The 19,819-nt window shown below is 42.5% G+C and overlaps 1 protein-coding gene across 5 annotated transcripts in view; it reads right to left on the minus strand.

Annotated features, from left to right (window-relative positions):
* ppp1r12a (protein phosphatase 1, regulatory subunit 12A) overlaps positions 1-19,571 on the minus strand; it is a 43,349-nt gene extending 23,778 nt beyond the window's left edge. For all 5 annotated transcript variants that reach the window (XM_041030025.1, XM_041030022.1, XM_041030024.1 and 2 more), the window contains exons 1-2: positions 19,263-19,571; positions 1,043-1,173 (exon numbers count right to left, since the gene is read on the minus strand). In XM_041030025.1, the coding sequence (XP_040885959.1) occupies positions 1,043-1,173; positions 19,263-19,499 (368 nt within the window). In that variant the 5' untranslated portion in view covers positions 19,500-19,571. The remainder of the gene's footprint in view (positions 1-1,042; positions 1,174-19,262) is intronic.
* Positions 19,572-19,819: the final 248 nt, after the last annotated feature.

Here is a 19,819-nt window from a genome sequence, read left to right on the forward strand (position 1 = left end):
TTTTGGGAAAATATCAACAGTGGGGAGAAATCTGTAGCCAGGTTCCTGTAATGTAACACAGAAGTAAAGCAGGTCACAGCACACTCCCAATATGCTGAACAATGAGCACAGCCGAGCTCCTTCAGCCCCCTTTAGCCTGTTTAAATATCCTCTGATAACATCTGTGTTGTGTACTGTGCCCTATGAACAGTCTTCTTACCTGAAAAGGACTAGGGGCAAGAAAATACTGGGGCTCAATTCCAGATATAGTGGCTGACCCTGATCTCTCCATATTTGATTACATCACTAACAATGTGTGTACAGAGCTATCAGATGGGCTGCCGCTCCTGTCAAAATGTGACGAGAACTGTGTGCTACCGCTGAAGAAAATGATGGCTCTTGGTGCTGGCATGCTATCTGAAATAGCGAGAGGAAACATGAGCCATTTGGCATTTGTTAAGAATGATGTCCCAAGCTTAAGAATCCACAGATGATCATCGGACTAATGTTAATTTCATATCAATAAAAAGCAAGAACAAATTATAAAATGTAGTTAACCACAGGAAGACACAGGGTTGCATTGTGATGCATGATCATATGTGCAACTTTAAATGGTCACAGACAACAAAACCCCCCTTTATTGAGCTGGAAAAAGCTATGGTTAGAACAATACATTAAGCCCTACAGAGTGGGCATCAATCTTGCTAGCAGCAATATAAAGACAGAGGTCACTAATGGGGGTGCTCAGAGAGGTGACAGGGCAGTGCAGACCTCAGCTGGAGCCCAGTCATGTCAACCATGCCACTTTGTGATTCACAATTAAAATAAAGCAACATCCAGACCTTTACACAGCCACCTTACAGAACATACCACTAAAGTATTTTCACGCCAACTTGAGACTGAAATGTTTAACGAGGACTGCTACAGTTACCCTTGTAAACCCTTGTAGATACAAAACAGGATGTTAGGATGAGTTTGCAGAACTCAAACCTGATGAAACCGATACTGCTGCTTCTTAGAAACTGAATAAACTGTTTTGTAAACCGGCCGGGTCAATACTTACTCTGCTATGTCTAGGTATCCGCAGGAGGCTGCAGCATGGAGGGGGATCCAGCCCTCGTTGTCAGGCTGGTTGATGCTGGCTCCATGCTCCACCAGGAAAGTCACCATGTCAACATTGTCATCTATGCATGCCTGAGAGAGAGGAGAGAGGGAAGAGGAGTCAGGCTTCCGTAAAAAGCATGGAGCATGACCTGCCCTGTGTGTTTATGTGTGTGCACAATCACATGCACACATGCATATGAGCTTATGTGAGTGGGATAGGCTGTGCCATAGTTACAAATAGCTTGCGTGGAAAGAGAATTGCACTGCGTCTGATAGATTGCCATGTGCGTCCAGAGTTATTGGGGAATTCTGGCAGCTGGAGCATTGTCAAAATGCCTGCACATAGCAGGGGTGCCTAAAATACCACATAGTGTTGTACTGCTGATAAAGGCATTGAGGTACTGCGCCTATATGCAGCTACACTATAGAAAAAGTAAAATAAGCAATTTACACTTTCAAACACAGCTTTTAGTCTAAGAAGTCAGTTTTGCACATTAGCCAAATATTTTCTCAAGTGTGATAAATTAAACCACAAAAACACACACCGTACATTCTCCTCTTACACTGAGCAGCTGATGAATCACTCAATTAAATCCACATCTGTGGTCGAACAAAAACGTAAAACAGTTTTGCCTGCCAGCTCACTTTGCATCCAGAGTTTGTCCTCTTCATTTAATCAACCCTAATCATTAGGAGCTGTGGCAGTCGCTGGTGCTGGGGACATGCTACAGATGTAAGGCCAGCCTCTTGGTTCAGGACAGGAGGCTAGCACACTAGAAGACCACCCTCCAAAATATGAAACAATTTTGATGATCAGCACATCCTTGACTGTCACCAAACAAGATCATGAACACATATAACAAAGAGCTCTCCTTTTGCATTTATGTGGGACTAGTGCAGTTTCCTGGTGGGTGCATGCTGGTTGCACTGCACTCAGATTTTCTTCACACTTTCATACACTTATGAAACCTCCAGTGCAGCAAACCAAAGCACATATGATTGATGCTGCGGTGAAAACAACAGCAATACCCACAAAAATAAATAGCATCAAGTGGGAGAGAGCTAATTTAAGGTCCTCTGACTCATGAAGTGGGAGATGTTGTGATTTTACCTACATTAAGAAACAGAATTTGCACCAGGGTGAGTGTACTTTGGCTGTCGGATATGGTTATTGGACTTGTAAAGTCCACTGAATACCCAGCATTTTTTAATGTAATGTTTTCTTTCTGTTTAAAACCTATACATTCCTGTATGATAAATCCAAATTTTTGAGCTTCTGAGCTTCTTTGTGTCATTGCATTTGTTCAGTGTGGTTTAAAACGGCTGTCTGGGTGTTTAAGACACCAACCATGTTGTTTAAGACGCAACATCTCCACTCAACTCCAGCCAGGGACATTTGTTGCGTGTCATTATCACTCTCTCTCGCTGACGGAGACAATGCCCCCACAGAAACATGACTATCATATACTTTGAAGAAGTAACATAAGCATCCAAAGTGTTGGAACTTCTCAAATTTAACGGACAGGTCATATACATGGGTAAGCATAATCGAGTAAACGCTTTTTAGGATCTTGTAAGATGGGTACATTTGTATACTGAATATATTAAATAATAGAGTATAATAAAATTCATACTCTGAAAGGGCAACAGCAGCTTTACTTGGCCACATGCCTGAGAGGGAGCAAGCTGTCACTGAGGTCACATTTCTGCTCAATCTAAAAAAAAACAAAACGGAGGAAAAGCAGCAGTGGAGAGCCCGAGGTGGACATTTCATTTGGGACACATACACACACACAGGCCCTGAGGTTAAGAAGTTAACTTACATCAAAGACACATAACAAGGTGACCTGCAAACCTTTCTTCCCCTGTGAGTCTGCAGCTATCCAACATCCTAAACAAAATACTCAGCCCTTTAAAATGAATGTCTGTGGAACCACACATTCACTCATGGACGGTCATTGTACTAAATGATCATTAGAGATAACATAAAATGCACAACAATTACCACTGAACAATATTAAAACCAGCCTTTACACCAACCCCTCACCCACATCATTGAACACTGTGCCTAGACAGCCCTGCTCTCTCTCCTGGGGTTGCTATGACAACAAAAGCGTTGACAAGGGAAACAGATACACATGAACACACAGCGGCCTCACGTTCAGGGCACACGACTATCTGGCTGGAATCCTTGTCCAAATTTGGGCCGTTTACAACGCCGTACATGGCCAGAGATGAAGAGCGCCTGCAAAGGCCTCACTGAGCTTATCTGACGGTGTGTGTGTGTGTGCTTGTGTATTATGTGGTCTGGTTGTGTGTGTGTGTGTGTGTGTGTGTCTGTGCTCAGGCACTTTGACAGAGTTTCTTCAGGTGCAGATGGACTTTTTTTCAAACAGACTGGGTTCATCTGATTTTATTACAGGTCAGACAGCAAAGCAAGATGCTACTCTAAAAGCGCTACAGTCTGCTGCTCTAATCATTAGTGAAGTGTCACCCTCATGAGTTTGTTGGTTGGACGCCATCATCACGTGAAAATAATGTGGATACTCTGTCCCAACACACAGCAGCTCATGTCCCCATCCAAGCCCACAATTTGGAAATATTAACAAAGGTAGACCTGTGGTTCATGGCTTTAAAAATCAAGTGCAGGGACACTTAAAAGATTCTAAACAGGATCAGTCAAGCCAGATTTTTTTCAGGTGTACTAGACCATCTGCATATACTGCTTAAACTCTCATCATGATACTGATAGCAATCACTTGAACAGTACCACCATATAATTATGAGCTCCGTGTGTTTTCCCTTTGAGGGTAGAGGTGGACGGGTGCTTATTTTTCCACAGGCAGTAACACTCTCTGGCTGTATCCAAGTGTCACCATGTTGCTGTGCCTGTCCTCCAGAGATTCATTATAATGCAGCCTGCTTTCTTGTGGGAATCAAAATAAAGACGAGTGGCCCTTGTCGGCAGCCCATTGAGTGTGCTGAATTGGCAACCAAGGCAGTAAGTGAAAGCAAGCTGTCTGACTGGCTGTTAATCAGTGAGTTCACCTCTTTAGTACAAGTCTACAGTCAGACAACACCAATGCGAAGCAAATATTTACAGTCTCAGCTGCTTATTTTTTAATTTGCATGACAATCATATGAAGGGAACTGATTCAACTATTTCAACCAATGATGAAAATAATTGTGTGTTGATGTAGTTTAAATGAACTGCCAGTGGAAGGACCTTTAACGAATGATGCACTGCACAAGCACTGACTCTTTGTTTAGTTTTTTCCTTTTTAAATTTGTGACAGCTATAAAATGACATGAAACAAAACTCATCTAACCCCCCACCCCAGTCATTCCCCACACACTTATTATCTCTTCAAAGTCTTCTCTCCTAATGGAAACAAGCCCCTTAAGGTGAATGCAGTGGTGCCTGTGACCTCCCTCCTTAGTGCGTCACCAGCCATCCTCCACTGGCTCCACCCAGCAGCTAGCAGCCCGACAAAGGTAATCCCTTAATGGTTGTAATTGTCTGTGGCTGACAGGTGCCAGAGTTACAGCTCGCATCAAGAGTATGCGTAGTGGCCAGAGGGACAGGAGAAAGAAGAAGAGAGTCAAGAAAAAGTGTCATAGCATCCTCTACATTTTCTGGAGCGTTTTGTCTTGCTGATGGGGTTCAGCACAATCCTCAACAACAGAAAATAATGTAAGGAGAAGTGCAGCAACGTAACAGGGCCGCAGACACTTTTCCAACACCCCGTTGCACTAATATTCACCGCCACAGTTCATATAAATCTACAAAGACAAAAGATTTGATATCTGACAGAAGGCAGCACGGATGAGTCAGACAGGCAGTGTATTGAAGGGGGATCTGACTATTAATTGAAGTTATATATGGAAACATTGTGGGCTTAATCTTTTCACAATCATCACAATCAGCCCCCACGTGACATATAGAACCTGTGCTGTGCTCGCAGTGAAACGTTCAGACATGCAGTGACTCACTTCTCAAGCAGAGACGTTGCCATTTAAACCTGTTTGGCCAGTGTGGCTGAGAGAGGGGGAGAAGAGAGGAGGCCCTGTCAAGCATTAAGGGAATAAGATGGATGGCACCATACAATAAAAACAAGAAAAGTAGGACAAAGATGTGAAATACACAAAACTTCATAATCATAACTACACAATTTCCTACATACCTGCTCAACAATAAAATAAAATTATACAGATATAAAAGACACTACACTCTGTGACAAAATGTTAGCTTTTAAAACCTTGGTTTGGACCTTTATTTCCAGGGTGATGATACATTTACTGTATTGCAGGATTTGTGTTTGGTCCAGACGGTGTGTAAATATTTATCATTACTTACTTCATCCTTAGAGTAATACCATGTAAGCCACATATACAGATTGCTAGACAGGAGTACAGGGTGAGTCCTTGCTGCCCTTTCAGATAAAAGGTGCTCTCTAATGGAAACTGAGGCTTCTGGGAAGTTGACGTAACAGCAAAAACAAAATCAAGTACTAACCTAATCAATGGACACAGGACGCTCCATTTGATTGGTCGATAGAGTTTGATGTGCATAGTGTAGCCAGCTCTGTTTATCCATTAGGTTTAGTGTGATGTGGTTAGAAAAGCAGTAAAAAAAAATCTAATTAGAAATTAACTGAAGTTGAAAAATCTAAACCTTGGCCAATAGGAGTCAAAGGTCCGATCTGATCAAAATCCATAATCCACAGAAACTGGCATCATCAAAAAATGTTCACTGAGGGGTGTAAGAGAAATGAATCCTGTCAGTGCTCCATTAAGTCTAATGGGGAGAAAAGTGAAGAGTGAAATAAATTTTACATCAGGTGAATCATGTCATGTTTAACAGTGCTGTAAAGCTGAGACATAATACCACAGGTGATCTACTGTTTATATTGTGGAAATGCACAGTGAAGCAGGATCTACTGTAATGTTTCAGCGGAGCTTATTTGATCATGCAGGTTGTGACAGACCACTTAGCATCTTATTTCACAACACAGGACTGGTCTTGCCATGTTCTTTTCCAAATCCACAAAACACTAGATCTAAATCACAAAACGTGTCATCTGTGTTTATGAGCTTGTGCACTCTGATGGGAGCACGTTAACACAAACATCAGACATTCGTCACTGGGAGGTCAGCCTGTATTCGTCAAGAAAGAACTGGCCTCAAGTGGCACTTTATGAAAGAGCGGGAAAGAAAATCCTGTCCCCTGAGTCAGCCAAAGTTAATGTGCGGCACCTGAAGGTAACACGACACAAAAACACAAATACTGGCCTTACAACTGGAAAACACGTCATCGCTCTAACCTTGCTAGATAAATACCAGTCATAAATGCTGGATATATGCAAATATTTTGCTTGTGTTTTTGAAAGAGTAGAGCTGCTCTTGGCAGAAAGGTAAGTACAACAGGACCGTGTACATATCTCCCACTTCACACACATCAATTAATTGCACCCACATGGAACTGATTATAGGCCCAATTGCCAGATTAACTTAATAAACTTTCCTAAACCAGTGGCGATAAATATGGAGCAGATTAAGGCAGAAACAATACAGTGTCCATCATATGCACCACTCTAATCCTGAAATAATAAGGAGGAATTCAAGCCCTACTCCCTACTAGCGCCGCAAAAGAAGATGGGCTAAGCCATTCTCAGAGCGGCCCAAAAATGCACCCATGACGTGCACCTCAGAAAAGAGGCCGGTCTGTTGCCGTGACAACAAAGCCAAAAAGAGAACATGGGTTCAGGCCTTGTCGGGCTTTTGTAAGAAACATAAATAAATAGAGAAAAGACTTCATTTTAAAGCACACGGGGGTTGCTCGGATAGCCCCTGAAGGCAGCGCAAAAAGCAAACCACTGTGAGACAACATCAAAAAACCAATGTTGAAAGGGGCATCTTGAGGTGCCATCTTTATTTTTTTAACATCCTGCAGGCATGACTTTTAACTGTTATTGGAGTGATTCTCATGACCTTTTATGGCAAAAAAAGATGTCTTATAGACTGGCAATGCAAGGTCTAACACTACTTATTATTATAAACTTTAGTTTATAAACAAATATATACACAGAGAGAGAGAGAGAGAGAGAGAGACAGAGACAGAGAGAGAGACAGAGACAGAGAGAGAGAAACACAAGAGCCAGTCGGGTCATATTTAGCCGCTCACTAAAACTTTAACCAATGTGTTCTCAGAATATACAACACTTTTACTTCCTTTTTCTGTTGGAGTGATGGCAAACATGATATCTGCAGAACAGCCTTTGCATTATTGTTGTAGTAAATGGGCTTAGACTAGATGACATCTATTTAAAAAAAGAATATTTTGGTCAAAACATTTAGCAACATTTAGCTACAGAGTCTTGACATTTTTTTTAACCACACGCTTCACATCAGATAGACAAGTCTGACATCCCAGACAAAACATTTTAAAAGGTGCAGGCCTCCTCCTGTTATAGTAAAGGGGTACAGCTACTGTGTGTATAAGAAGGGTAGGTTTATTATCTAGTGGGCCATCGTGCGGAGAGCTCCAAGCTTAATTTAGCAGCACTCCACATCAAGGAGACACTTGAAGACCCCTCCCCTCCTTGACTTCCTTTAGTAGCACCCTCAGATGGCCAACTCAAGCACCCTGCAGAAAGCTGTTATTGTGGCGCCTGTATTTTTTACTGCTGAGAGCAGAAACTCAGTGGCACAGGCAGGCAGCTAGGTCAATTGTGCTAGCAGCTATTCTACATTCAGTTACACTGTCAGTGGTGCACACCCATGGCAACGCCCATGTAGGTACACCCATAAGTAAGTAAGTAACAGCTTAGCCATCTTGTAACTGCTATTTTTTTTTTATTTACTATGGCAGGTGTTAGTGCAACCTGCATGCTAACAAAATATAACACTGAAGTCTACATTACAACACTTCAAACTACAACATCAACAAACCAAGAGATCATCACAGTCATGAGGGAAACTTTTTAGCTTTGGAACAGCTATTTAAACCCCCAACCTGCAGAAGGCTTGAATCACTCTCACTTCTATTGTGATCAGGACTTTGGCTGGAACCAACGCACCAACACAACCACAAGACACTCAGTGCCCTTTAAAAAACGGTGTATGGAGAAGAGATGTGATATAATGCCCATTCTAATGCATTCTAATACAAAAACACATTTAACACAAACTCATAAAAGCAAAGTCAGTTTGCTCTTTTTTGCCGTCCCTCACAATCATCTAGTGCTTTCAGTAAGGCCCTTACTTTTCCTGTTGAGTGTGATGTGGGGGGAGTGAAACTGCTGTAATTTCAGCGGTGAGATGGATGATAGCTGAAACCCTGTAGTGTCTGTCAGGAAAGCCTGAACATTATCTTGGTATTATGGTGTAAGGTTTTTGTACATTGTATGTACAAAATGGAGACAGAAAGAGGCTCGTTAGTTTACAGAACTGGTGCTCAGGGTATCCTGATGAAGCTTAATAATGCAGGGCTTGTTCTTTGTTTCACTTCACAGGGAAAGACCAGTTTTCTCCCAAATAAAGAAAAAGACAATATGGACAACATAGCAGCTTCTTCTGGAGCTCAATACTAGCCTCTCTCTTGCTTTACTTCTCTCCCTCCCCCTCCAGTAGTACAACTTCTCTCTGCAACCACCTAGCCAGTAAGCAGCAAGGCCCTGGACTAGCATACCAGTGGAGAAATTCCCAGATAAGTAATACTCCTAGCCTTGGGGCTTCAGGCATCAGCGCTCAGGCCACTCCTCATGTGCTACGTCATCAGCTCAGAGGCGCGCAGCCACTTCCACAAAAGGAATTCCTTCTTACCGCCTGCATGTAAGTATGAGTGCGTTATGTGTCTGTGTGTTAGACAGATTAGCTCAGACACAGAGAGATGGGGTGAAAAGGGAAAAATGAAACTTGGAACTAGAATAAACATGAGATGCAAAAGAGAAGAATTACATGATGACTGGTAAGACTGTATTTGCAAGAAAGACTACAGCATGAAGGTTCATTCTGTGAGGTGCTGTACATCTGTGTGTGTGTGCCTGTCTGTCTGTCTGTCTCTGTGTGTGTGTGTGCCTGTCTGTCTGTGTGTGTGTGTTTACGCCTGAGACAAAGAGCTCACAGCTTCTGCGCTATTGGCAGGGTTCAGGAGGCCAGAGGGTACGAGGGGGAGGGTTAGAGCGCTGCAGGGCGACCAGCTGGGTCCCTCCACTAGATGAGCCCTGTTGGGAGCTGTAACCAGAAAACACACACACACACACAAACGCACACGCAGCCTTTGCCTTCAGTACTCTAGCTGCTGCTGCCGCTGCTGCTACTGAGGACGACCATATATGGCCCTGGGATTCCCATGGAAAAAGAAGACCGGGATTGAGGAAGAGGGGGGAAAAATGCCGCCGAGATTGTAACTGTATGTTTCACTTGGGCTTTTGCTCAGCAGCCAAAACAACAGCCCCACTTGAGAGCCAAGTTTGTTTCCATGTGAGGGGTCCAAAGGCGAGAGGGGGCACCAGGAGGGAGAGGCAGAGAGGTCAGACAGCCACAGAGAGATGGCAGAATACAACCTCTGTTGATATTTCCATATAATAGAACCCTTATGTGGAAGCTACTATACAGAGGACAGAAGATAGCTCAGTCAGCAGTCACTGACAGTCAACTAAAGAGGCATTGAGCATGGTCCACAGTACACCCCATACAACCCCACCCCCACCCCCACCCCCTCCCCAGCGTACTGGCAGTATGTCACCGTTCATGCCAACAAGCTCCGAACCCACGAGGTTAAATGGATGGTGTGGATGCCAGGGTCTGCCTTGCAGGCATTCTACCAATTTATAGCCATTACGAGCACAAATATGGATTGTCAACAGAGTAACACTGCATCACAATGCATGCTGAATCTCTAGTACACTGTCACGCAAAGGCCAAGACCAATTCCACAGCTTTGAGTGGACTAAAATAAGCCGAGTACAGTGTAATCTACACCAAAACTATAATAACCTACGCACATGTCAAAATGTATAATAAACCTGTACGTGAACATTAGATTTGGAAAATTGCAGCTGTCGCTGTGGTGGCTTTTACATGCTTTTCATCTGTTCTGCAGTCCCAAAAAAAAGGACAAAACTGCAGTTCACAGCAAGACTTTCAACCACAAGTGAAGTATTATTCAAAAATAGCAAAGCAGTAATATAGTGACGCAATGCAGACTTCAGCCATTTCCCTATGAGATACGATACACAATTTAAAAAAACAAAGAAATCAATTTAATTCACCGTGCCATATGTAAAAAATGAGAATGCATATTTGTTTGTCGGGTTTTATGTAAATTATAAGGCAAGGCAGAGCAGATAGCTCTATGCTTACATTTGTGTACATGTGTCTATGTTAGGCTAGTGTCAGTGATAAAAGCAGAGGGAGTGGAAGAAGCAGGCTCACTAGTGGAGCCTCAAAGAGGAAATGAGAAAAATAAACAACCACTTCCTGTTCCTCTCTGGCCTGAAATCTCCAACACCCTGATCCCTCCTACCATCACCACCTCAGTGAGGAAAGACGAGCAATACCCCTGTTTGTCCCCAAGTTCTGGGCCTGAAAACGGACAGAATAAGGGTATCCATTTTAACTGAGTTTCAAACAAACCGAAAAATGATTGATGATTTGATGATTAGCCACATAATCATCAATAATCCATTTCTTACCCAACGTGAACTATAAAAAAAAACCCCAGTGCCTAGATCCCACGGGTCGTAAACATGACTGGGACTAAGAGTTGCATTGTAATGAATTCTTAGCTCTCTATGTAGCAGCTTGAATGGTTTTGGTTCATTAAATATTCATTTAACAGTCTATTAACACATCAGCTTGATTGGACTTAGTGACCTGACTTTTATGCTCTATAAAACATGGAATATTGTATGAGGACGCTGTGAGGACTTAATGACTTATTAGTTTTATGGCTAAAATTGTATGATTTTTGTTTGCCCTTTTTGAAGAACATAGGCGTTCTTATTTTCTATCACTGTCTCCAGTTATTAGTCAAAGTACTCAAGACTGTCAAGGTCCAGGCCCATTTACTGACACTGCTATTTCTCTGCAGGAAGAGCATCACTTGCACACTCTTACTCACGAGAACACTAATGGAGCAGCATCACAGCAAACAGGTTCATTCAATCTCATGACCACTCATGGATCAGCACTGACAAAAATCAATGCCAATCAAGCGTAAAGGAAGAACATTACACTTAGAGATGCTACGTTGTGTTAGCTCATTATCTTATCGGCTGATATTAGCTTTATAAGGCAATGCTGTGTCAGTATCAGTGGGTGAAATAAGAACTTCTTATATTTCTCCTACAAATATGTCATTTATGGCAACTGTCAAGTTATCAACTGAGTAATTAATTATGTATTTCCAAAAATACTCTTTACTAATAGAAATATGTGAAAAGCAAAAAGGTGAAATCCCAAAATTACGGCCATCAGTTGTTGGGAAGTTGTTCCACAACTTTCTGTGACAGGTGGAAGCAACAGCTTTTCCCAACTGACAACATAAGGATGTCATATTATCTATCTCTGGGCTTAACAATAACAAAGTCTAGATTGTGTGTGATGAGCCAATCACCGCGTTCACCTCTATCCCTTATTTCATCAGCTGAAGATGCAGCCATTTTGAGAATAAATGGAAAGAATGTAACCTCACCCTTCCACAGACGACAAATGGACATGCGCTCTATGCCTTAATTGTACTCGCTGCTCTGTAAGACAATGAGGAATTCACAGTCTCTGCGTCCAGGTGTCTTCAGTTCAAAAACAGCTCATAAAAAACACTCAGTATGAGGCATGTGACTGCCGCCGAGCAAACAACAGCGGGATGGCTTCAAGAAGACCTGGCTTAAGTAAAAGACAGACACTATGTGCCACAGGGTGGGAAAAAAAACAAGCTGAAGTCATCCCACAAACATTTCACAGCAGCTCAATACTATGCACAGCTTGGAAAAGTGGGGGGCAGACAGAAAAGCAAGTGCCATTAATGTTCCACTCCAAGTAAAACAACTAGAACCTGATGTATGGGCGATGAATACCCATTGAAGGAGCACATACTGACAACATCAAAACAAATTTAGCTAAGAGGAAGAGATTAAAAATGGAGGCCTCTGGTTTGAAATCAACTTCTCATTTTACTAATACAGAGCAGCGCTGCCATGTTGTGACAATGCAAAAGTTAATATCAAATACTTGACAAGAGGTTTGCCCGTGCGCCACGCGAAATGGGCTTCTGAGTAAGGTCAAGTCCGTGACCGTAGCCTCGCCGTCTAGTCAGCACAGCACGTGTACGTGGCAGCAGGTTTACTCTGCTGAGGAATTCTCCTTACGACCCCAGGTGAACCAGTTCCAACCTGCAGCAACGCTCATCTGAAATACTTCAGAGAACCCTCACTGTTCCAGATCCTCTGGTGGGGATGCCTCCGGCATTTCATCCCCGCTATGTATCACAGCACTGTCATAAGTTGGGATGCATAGGATCCATCCAGTCTGGAATCAGTTTAAGAGGGAATCTGTTCTACAGTCCTTTATTTAAAGGCTGAACAGTTTAATGGATAACCTCTCTGGAAACTCAGTGAGATGGAAGCATATGCCATCTTTCACTTAATTTACATGTATCTATGAACCCTGACAAGATATGTTACAGCTGCTGTAAATGGTTGTTTTATAATTATTTTTCTTACTCGGGTTATGGGTCCATCATATCTGTTTCAGCATGGCACAGCCCACACCTTCCAACCCACTTAACTTACAGTGTCTGTCTATTTTCAAAGTCATACATGTTATCTTGAAACAGTGCGCGGGGAAACTACATTTACGTGTCACAATCAGCAGATGACCTGGCATGTTGCAAAGCACTGGCGCGCAAACGCCACAAGGACTTCCTGCTGTTAATTATGGGGTTGGTAGGAAGGCTGAATGAAACAGCAAGCGAGGCCAGCCTGACAAGGAGAGACGTGCCAATTATACACAGGTAAAATATACATGTTCTGGGGCTCCAATTCTCAGTCATCAAGCATGCTGAAGTTACAATAGTGCTACAGAGATTCACTGCAAACACCCAAAGGGACACGACACCCACTGGTGCCTGCTCTGTAACTTTCAACAGCTTCGGTACTGGTCAGCCACTCCACACAAACCTACTGACTGATTTTTAAAATGAAAATGTGGTCTTAATCTAACTCCTTAATCTAACTGCACTGTCCATCTACTTTTGTTTCTGCTGTTGTGTCATGGTTTGGTTGGCTTTAATCCATGTTGATCCAGACATGCTTTCTTTCTTGTATTCCCGATATTGCTCCTACCATCTGTTTGAACTCAACAGAGAGGTTATAGTTTCCTTCTGCAGGACCTGTTCTGTTTCATGTGGTTAATAATAATCATGATGCAGTAATATTTCCCCTACTGGACCCTCAAGACTGCAATGCTGTATGTAAAACTGATCATTCATCAAAATTATGAGCAGTGGCAGCAAGAGACTAAATAAGAATACAACCAAATGAAATTATGATTAGTCTCATTGTCAGTGTAATCAGTGTAGGCTTCTTAGACTAGGTTCTGAAATATCAAACAAAGATGTGTCATTGTTAACGATGCACAATCATAACTCATATGGCAAGCAGTAATTACGTCTAAATATTAGCCATAACAAAATACCAAAACATGATAATAACCAGTCACATTCAACAAGGTTTGGCAGTTGACTATTCAGGCTAGACAAAGAACAATAAAATCTAGACTGTCTAGTCCATGAATTATTAATCTTAATCTTAATGTATTCTGCAGTATGTTAGAAATGCATGAGTGGCTAGCTGCTACTGTAAAACAGCCCCAAACCATAACAAAGAATGGATGAAACCTTTGTGCAACCCTCTGCGAGAAAAGTGATGTGAAAGCAGACTTCTTCCAAAATCCACAGATATCAAATGCTGCGAGACAGCATGGGCACTGAGATCCTGTTACAGCCTAAATACTGGAGTGCTAGACCATAAAAACCCAACAAAATATATTCATTTCATTTTAAAGGCAGTTTACCATTATCAAGTCTACCCTGAAGCCGATCTACCAACCAATAACTGTTCTGGTTACATCACAGAAGCAGCAGCTAAGAGCATCTATTCCACAAAGGAAACAGACATACTGGCTACACACACACACCAAAGCACCCTTATGCCACGTACTGTATTACATACAGTGCTCAAGCTCATCAGATCCTGTCACCAATGTAACCATGTCTAAAGAGAAGGTCATTTAGAGTACACAACGACTTAATGATACTCAAAGAAGCAAAATATATTTAAAAAATATTAAATGAAAGGCTGTGTGTTGAAATCAATCTCTACAACAAATGTGTGATTGGAAAAGCTTCCCCATACAGAAAAGAGAATCCATCTCCCTCCTAAAGCCACCTGAAAGCATGCTGATTTTAATGACCACATATATCAAATTAGCATCAATGCACCAAATCTCAGTAGGCTTCCCAATTAAACCTACAGGCATAATAGCACTGCTTTGTCATCTGGGCTAATTTTCCTAAAGCTTTTAGGCCACATGCTGTACACCACTACAAACTGCACTGAAAAACTAAAACAGCACTGTGCATTACATCTCACCCTGAAAATATGTAATTCTAGGCAGTATTTATCCAACAGTCATCAGATGTGGGCGTTATTCTGCAGGCAAATCGTTAAACGAAAGCCCGGACAGATTTTTATGGATTAAGCTTTTCTCACTAAGTCATGAACCTTTATCTCTATTGTGTGGAGTAACAAAACAGGTGAGCGTTACAGGGAGGCTCTGTAACGCAATGTGATGCACTCGTTTTGCCTGTCTCTACATGAGATGGAGGGATTTTCTCCCTCAGGCAGAAAGACAGAAGGCTTGGGGTCTGTAAGAGGATGCCATGGTGCCTTTATCAGGAAAACAGGGACATGTCTAAAGCATTTCTTTTTTGTTCCTCGCACTAGCCAACTGCAAGCATCAAGCACAGCTGAGAATTTCAAGGTTGGGGTTGTAGTGAGATCCACAGCAATTATGTAATGTGTTAATATGATGGATGCTGGTCTGGATGAAAAGAAACACAGCCACCTCACCATCTTCCACCACATGCTCTGTAATTGTTCCATTACAAAATTCATGAAGTTGATTCTCATTTCAAACTGCTGAGCACTGCCAAAGACTCTCTCGCTCTCTCTCTCTGCTTGGTCTGTTATGCAACTCCCACTCTGTACATGCAAATCCACCAACACAAGTGACTAGCAACCTTCCCTGAGTCGTTGTCATGGAGACAGTGCAAGATAATGTTCATAGACTTCAGGGCCATAATGAGGGTGTGTAATGTCAACAGAGCACAAGCATTGTAATACCCAACTCTGACATGCTAAGCTGAGTTGAATCCTGTCACCTTGGTCCTGGGGATCAGCAAAGGTCATGAATGCTAAAGAAAAAAGTTCAGGTGTAGGTCAGCGTGGAGATTTTCTTGTGTGAAGCGACAAGCCCTGGTTACCTCCACACTAATTGCCTTGATGGAGCTCAGTGGGCAACAGTCAGCTGGGCCTTGGCATCGTATGGGGAGAGGCAAGCCAGTGAGAGAATGACTAGAGGGGAGGGGTTTAGGTGACAGCTGAGGAATGTCTGCTCTCCTCTCTCTTTGCCATGGTTTCCAGCAACTGTCATCTGAAGAATGCATGGGCTAGGACGACAGGACTTGGAATGCTACCCTCTGAGACGAGTTTAGCTGACGAGATCTGGAATCTCCACTTGTCTACTGGACGCCTCTTTCACTTGTGCATCCTCTCTACCATCCACCTGAATCCAAGTAGTCTCTGTTTGGGTGAACGGCTCTGTCTCTGTCAATTACACCACGAAATGTAAATGTGATTAGAAACTACAAAAGCTGTGGAAATTCGCACTTTTCAATCCAGTGTTCTTGCAAGTATCAAAAAAACAAGAGCTGTCATATTATTACCAGTTAATTCTCCAAACCTCATCACAACAACGCCCTCATGCAAGTGAGAGCCTGTAATGGTCTTCGTCATGAATCACATTATAGAGACAACAACACAGAACATGTTTACGGGTCCTTCAGCAACAGGTCATTTTTAAAGCAACAGAAGGTTTGTGACTCACACAGACACATAACCTCTTGCCTCAATGTGAGATTATGCCAGGGGTGCACTACAAAGCAGAGCTACAGACTCTGAGTCATATCCAAACTTAGTATCATCTCCTGAAACCCAGTTAGGAGAACTTGTGGCGGTGTTATTTATAACCCAGCGATGGGTTGATATTGATGCACCCAGTGAGGAGTGAGCCCTCATGTAACAACATGGCACATGTCACAACAAAGCCAGATGTCACTCACAGAATAGGGTACTACAGTTTATTGCACAAAATTAAACTGTCAAAATTACCTGTGATGTTTTCAGTAATCAACTGTTGCCTTTTTTTGCCTTTGCAAAACTTGTTAGTTTCACAAAGTAAAAGGAGATATCATAGCATTATTATGCCCTGAGGTTTATTATCTTAAACCAACAAGAAGAGCACGACAAATACATGAACAAAGACATGTCCAAGACAACAGGTGACTGACAGTCTATCTCCTAATCTGAGCAAACTAACATCAGTTTGACCTCGCTGCAATTCTTGGATTAGCGCTTTAAACACAAGTCCCTGTATCGCCTTCTTCAACTCCTTTATATGACCCCAAAACCCAGGCATCACATGATGGCCTACAACACGCACACACAAACACACTCACAGCAGCCTCTCGTCCAGAGATGGTTAGGTCTGAAGAGAAGCACTGCAAATTCTTTCCTCACTCTAGCTCATCCCTGTACATCGGCCCAAAAAAAGGCAACGTTTCCACCCAATGAGTTTGAACAGGGGGGGGGTGCTAATTCCAGATTTAATGATAGGCGACTCTGAGCACAGAAAATGGTTGATTTAACAACACCATTAATAAACACACAGACAAAGCAAAATTAATTCATCATGTAAAGGTAAAGTGAATTACCTATCTTAGAAAACTTGCTTTTAAAACTTTTAATAGCGTGTAACAAAGTCTTGGGCAACAAACATATCATGTAGCAAGGTGGTGCACACAGTACACAGGCTAACTAAGACTTGACATGTGGGCATGAGTAATGGGGTGACATCACTGGAGATCTATGCAAGCATTAAACATTTAATTTAAGAATTCTTTAGTTAATCCTTAGACCATTTAAACACTTGCTACTCACACAGAAAACGAATCCTTGCTGGTGCAATGAATTAAACTGTGGAAAACCTTTTTTCCACAGGCAGTAACTAGAATTTTGATTTATTTCATATAAAGTACATAGGGTGTCCTCTTGCCTCTGTAGTCTAAGATGCGTATTCAAAACTGCAATGTCCTAGGTACAAATCTAGCCAGGGACTGTTGTAAAAATGTCACTCTTAAATGTTTAGTGTTACCACCTAACAAACACAAAAATTTGTTTAAAAAAGTGAAAAGAAATCTGTTATTTATTTACAACAACTGACAGTGTTTACGTAGTATAATGTTATTCCCTTTGCAACAAATTTCACTACATGCAATATCATAAAAAGTTTCATTCTGAAAAAAATCCTACTGATAAAGCCTCCAAATATTATTTCACAGTGAATGATAGAGAGATGAGGTCACATCTGGAGCACAGCACAAAATGAATTGACTTGGAGACTGTTCCAACGAATCCATAAACTACACTGACATATTCACAAATGATTATGAAGTATTTCCGAAGTCAATATTCAGCACTTTTTATGTTAACGCAAATCTACTGTATGTACAGTACACATCACTGAACGCAACCTGACCATCTCAGCGCTCTGCTCTCTGTAACTGCACTTCTTAGCTACCATAGTACTTCAACCACTTTACTAATGTTTCATGAAGCATGTAAGTCCGACATTTGCCACGTTTGATTTCAAAAAGGCTCATTCACAGGGTGGCACCTGACGTTACTGTCTAACGACAACCGACACGGGTTGCCATTTTCATTATTTGGCTTTGGAGGTACGGAGGCTAATAAACGTAGCTACCGTGGTTAGCGGGCAAACACTTAGCTTAGCACTGCTGACACTCCGGCCAAATGAAAAAGCATTTGGTTCACATGTGTTTCTGGTTAAAACCAAAAGCATCAGAATCACAAAACGTGAATTTTCGAGACCAAAAGTTGCCCGCTGACGTCGTTTCTCAAGCTAGCTAACGAATGAATTAACCTTAGCTAAACCACCAAAACAGCTAACGACAATTAGCTTAGCCTGTTAACGCAGCGTTAGCATACGTTTCGCCTGTCTGTTACTGCACTGCAAGGATTTACCTGTTTACCACTTTATCGCACTGAAACTAATGCACCAAACACTGCTGTCAACACTGAGAATATTGCGTAAATGTGATATACACTTAAGGCCTAGCAAGGATAATGTTAGCCTGCAACCGAATGACGTTGTAACTGGCTAGCTAGCCTCCGCTTCCTCTCCAGAGAGTAGCCACTGTCGCGGTGCAGGGTTATCAACAAAACGACTTTTCCTGCTAGCCAGGTTATAGCCATTGTTGTGGAATTCATTTTGCCCGGATAGAGTGTCTTAATCAATGACAACATTTGTGCTACGCCTCTAGCATGACTCGATCATAGCACCCGAAATGACTTTCATCCAACGACATCACTGAACCATAAAAACGCTGGTGATTGTACGGCTCCAGAGTAATTTACAGCATAAAATGACCCAACGCTACAACCTGAAATGCAGCCGTACAGCAATTAGACTGCACCCGTGGACTGAGGATATATACCGAGGGTAGTTTACTGAGGCAAAAAGTAGTCATGAAAGTGAAGCATTTGACTTTGTTGCTTATTAAAGCTGCATGCACAGTTAAAGCTGTTTCGGATCTGAATACTCCATAAGCAAGCTTAAAGAGAAGCCAGTGCTTCCAGCTCAACTCTGCGTCGAAAGGACGGGTGTGCTAGGTAGGTAAACAACGGGATGAGAATGGCTTCCATTTGACAGGTGTTCCAGGGCAAGCAGTTGTTAGCAGCAAATCGATATTTGTGTTTAATGGCACTGGCAGTACCATGGACTGAAGTTAAAACCTATAGCAGGCTAACACAAACCTGGTGGAGGGCGGTCAGACCGTCTACATTGGCGTAGTTGATGTCAGCGCCCCGGTCAAGCATTCGGAGCACCTCCTCGGTATCGCCGCTTGAGCAGGCGGCCAGAAACACGGCGCCATCATCGAACTTCACCTTCGTCTTCTTCTTTTTCAGAATAGGAGGCTCCTGGTCCGTTTCCGAGCCTAACCATCGCTTTAACTGCTCATTCCTCTTCTGCTTGGCGTCCGCCATCTTCATCCCCCTCCTGTCTCGGGCTTCTTATCTTTCTCCGAGAGAGGATATACTTTATAGTACCACTATCCCACAGCGCACTGGGGCGTGGGAAGGGAGGGCTGGGGAGGAGGGGGGAACTGAGAGAGAGAGAGAGAGAGAGAGAGAAGCGAGAGAGGGCGTCTGGATTGTTTTCCATAACCTCGCGAGAACTGGAGCTCAGGAGCTGCAGTATAACGTCACCATCAGCAGATTATGAGGGGAGAGTGAGCAGGGTAATCCCTTATAGACCATGAACACCAAATACGACAGGAGTACTTGAAAATATTACATAACAGTCACAAAGC

Source organism: Toxotes jaculatrix, chromosome 22 (assembly GCF_017976425.1).
Source record: "Toxotes jaculatrix isolate fToxJac2 chromosome 22, fToxJac2.pri, whole genome shotgun sequence".
In the NCBI taxonomy this organism is placed as follows: domain Eukaryota; kingdom Metazoa; phylum Chordata; class Actinopteri; family Toxotidae; genus Toxotes; species Toxotes jaculatrix.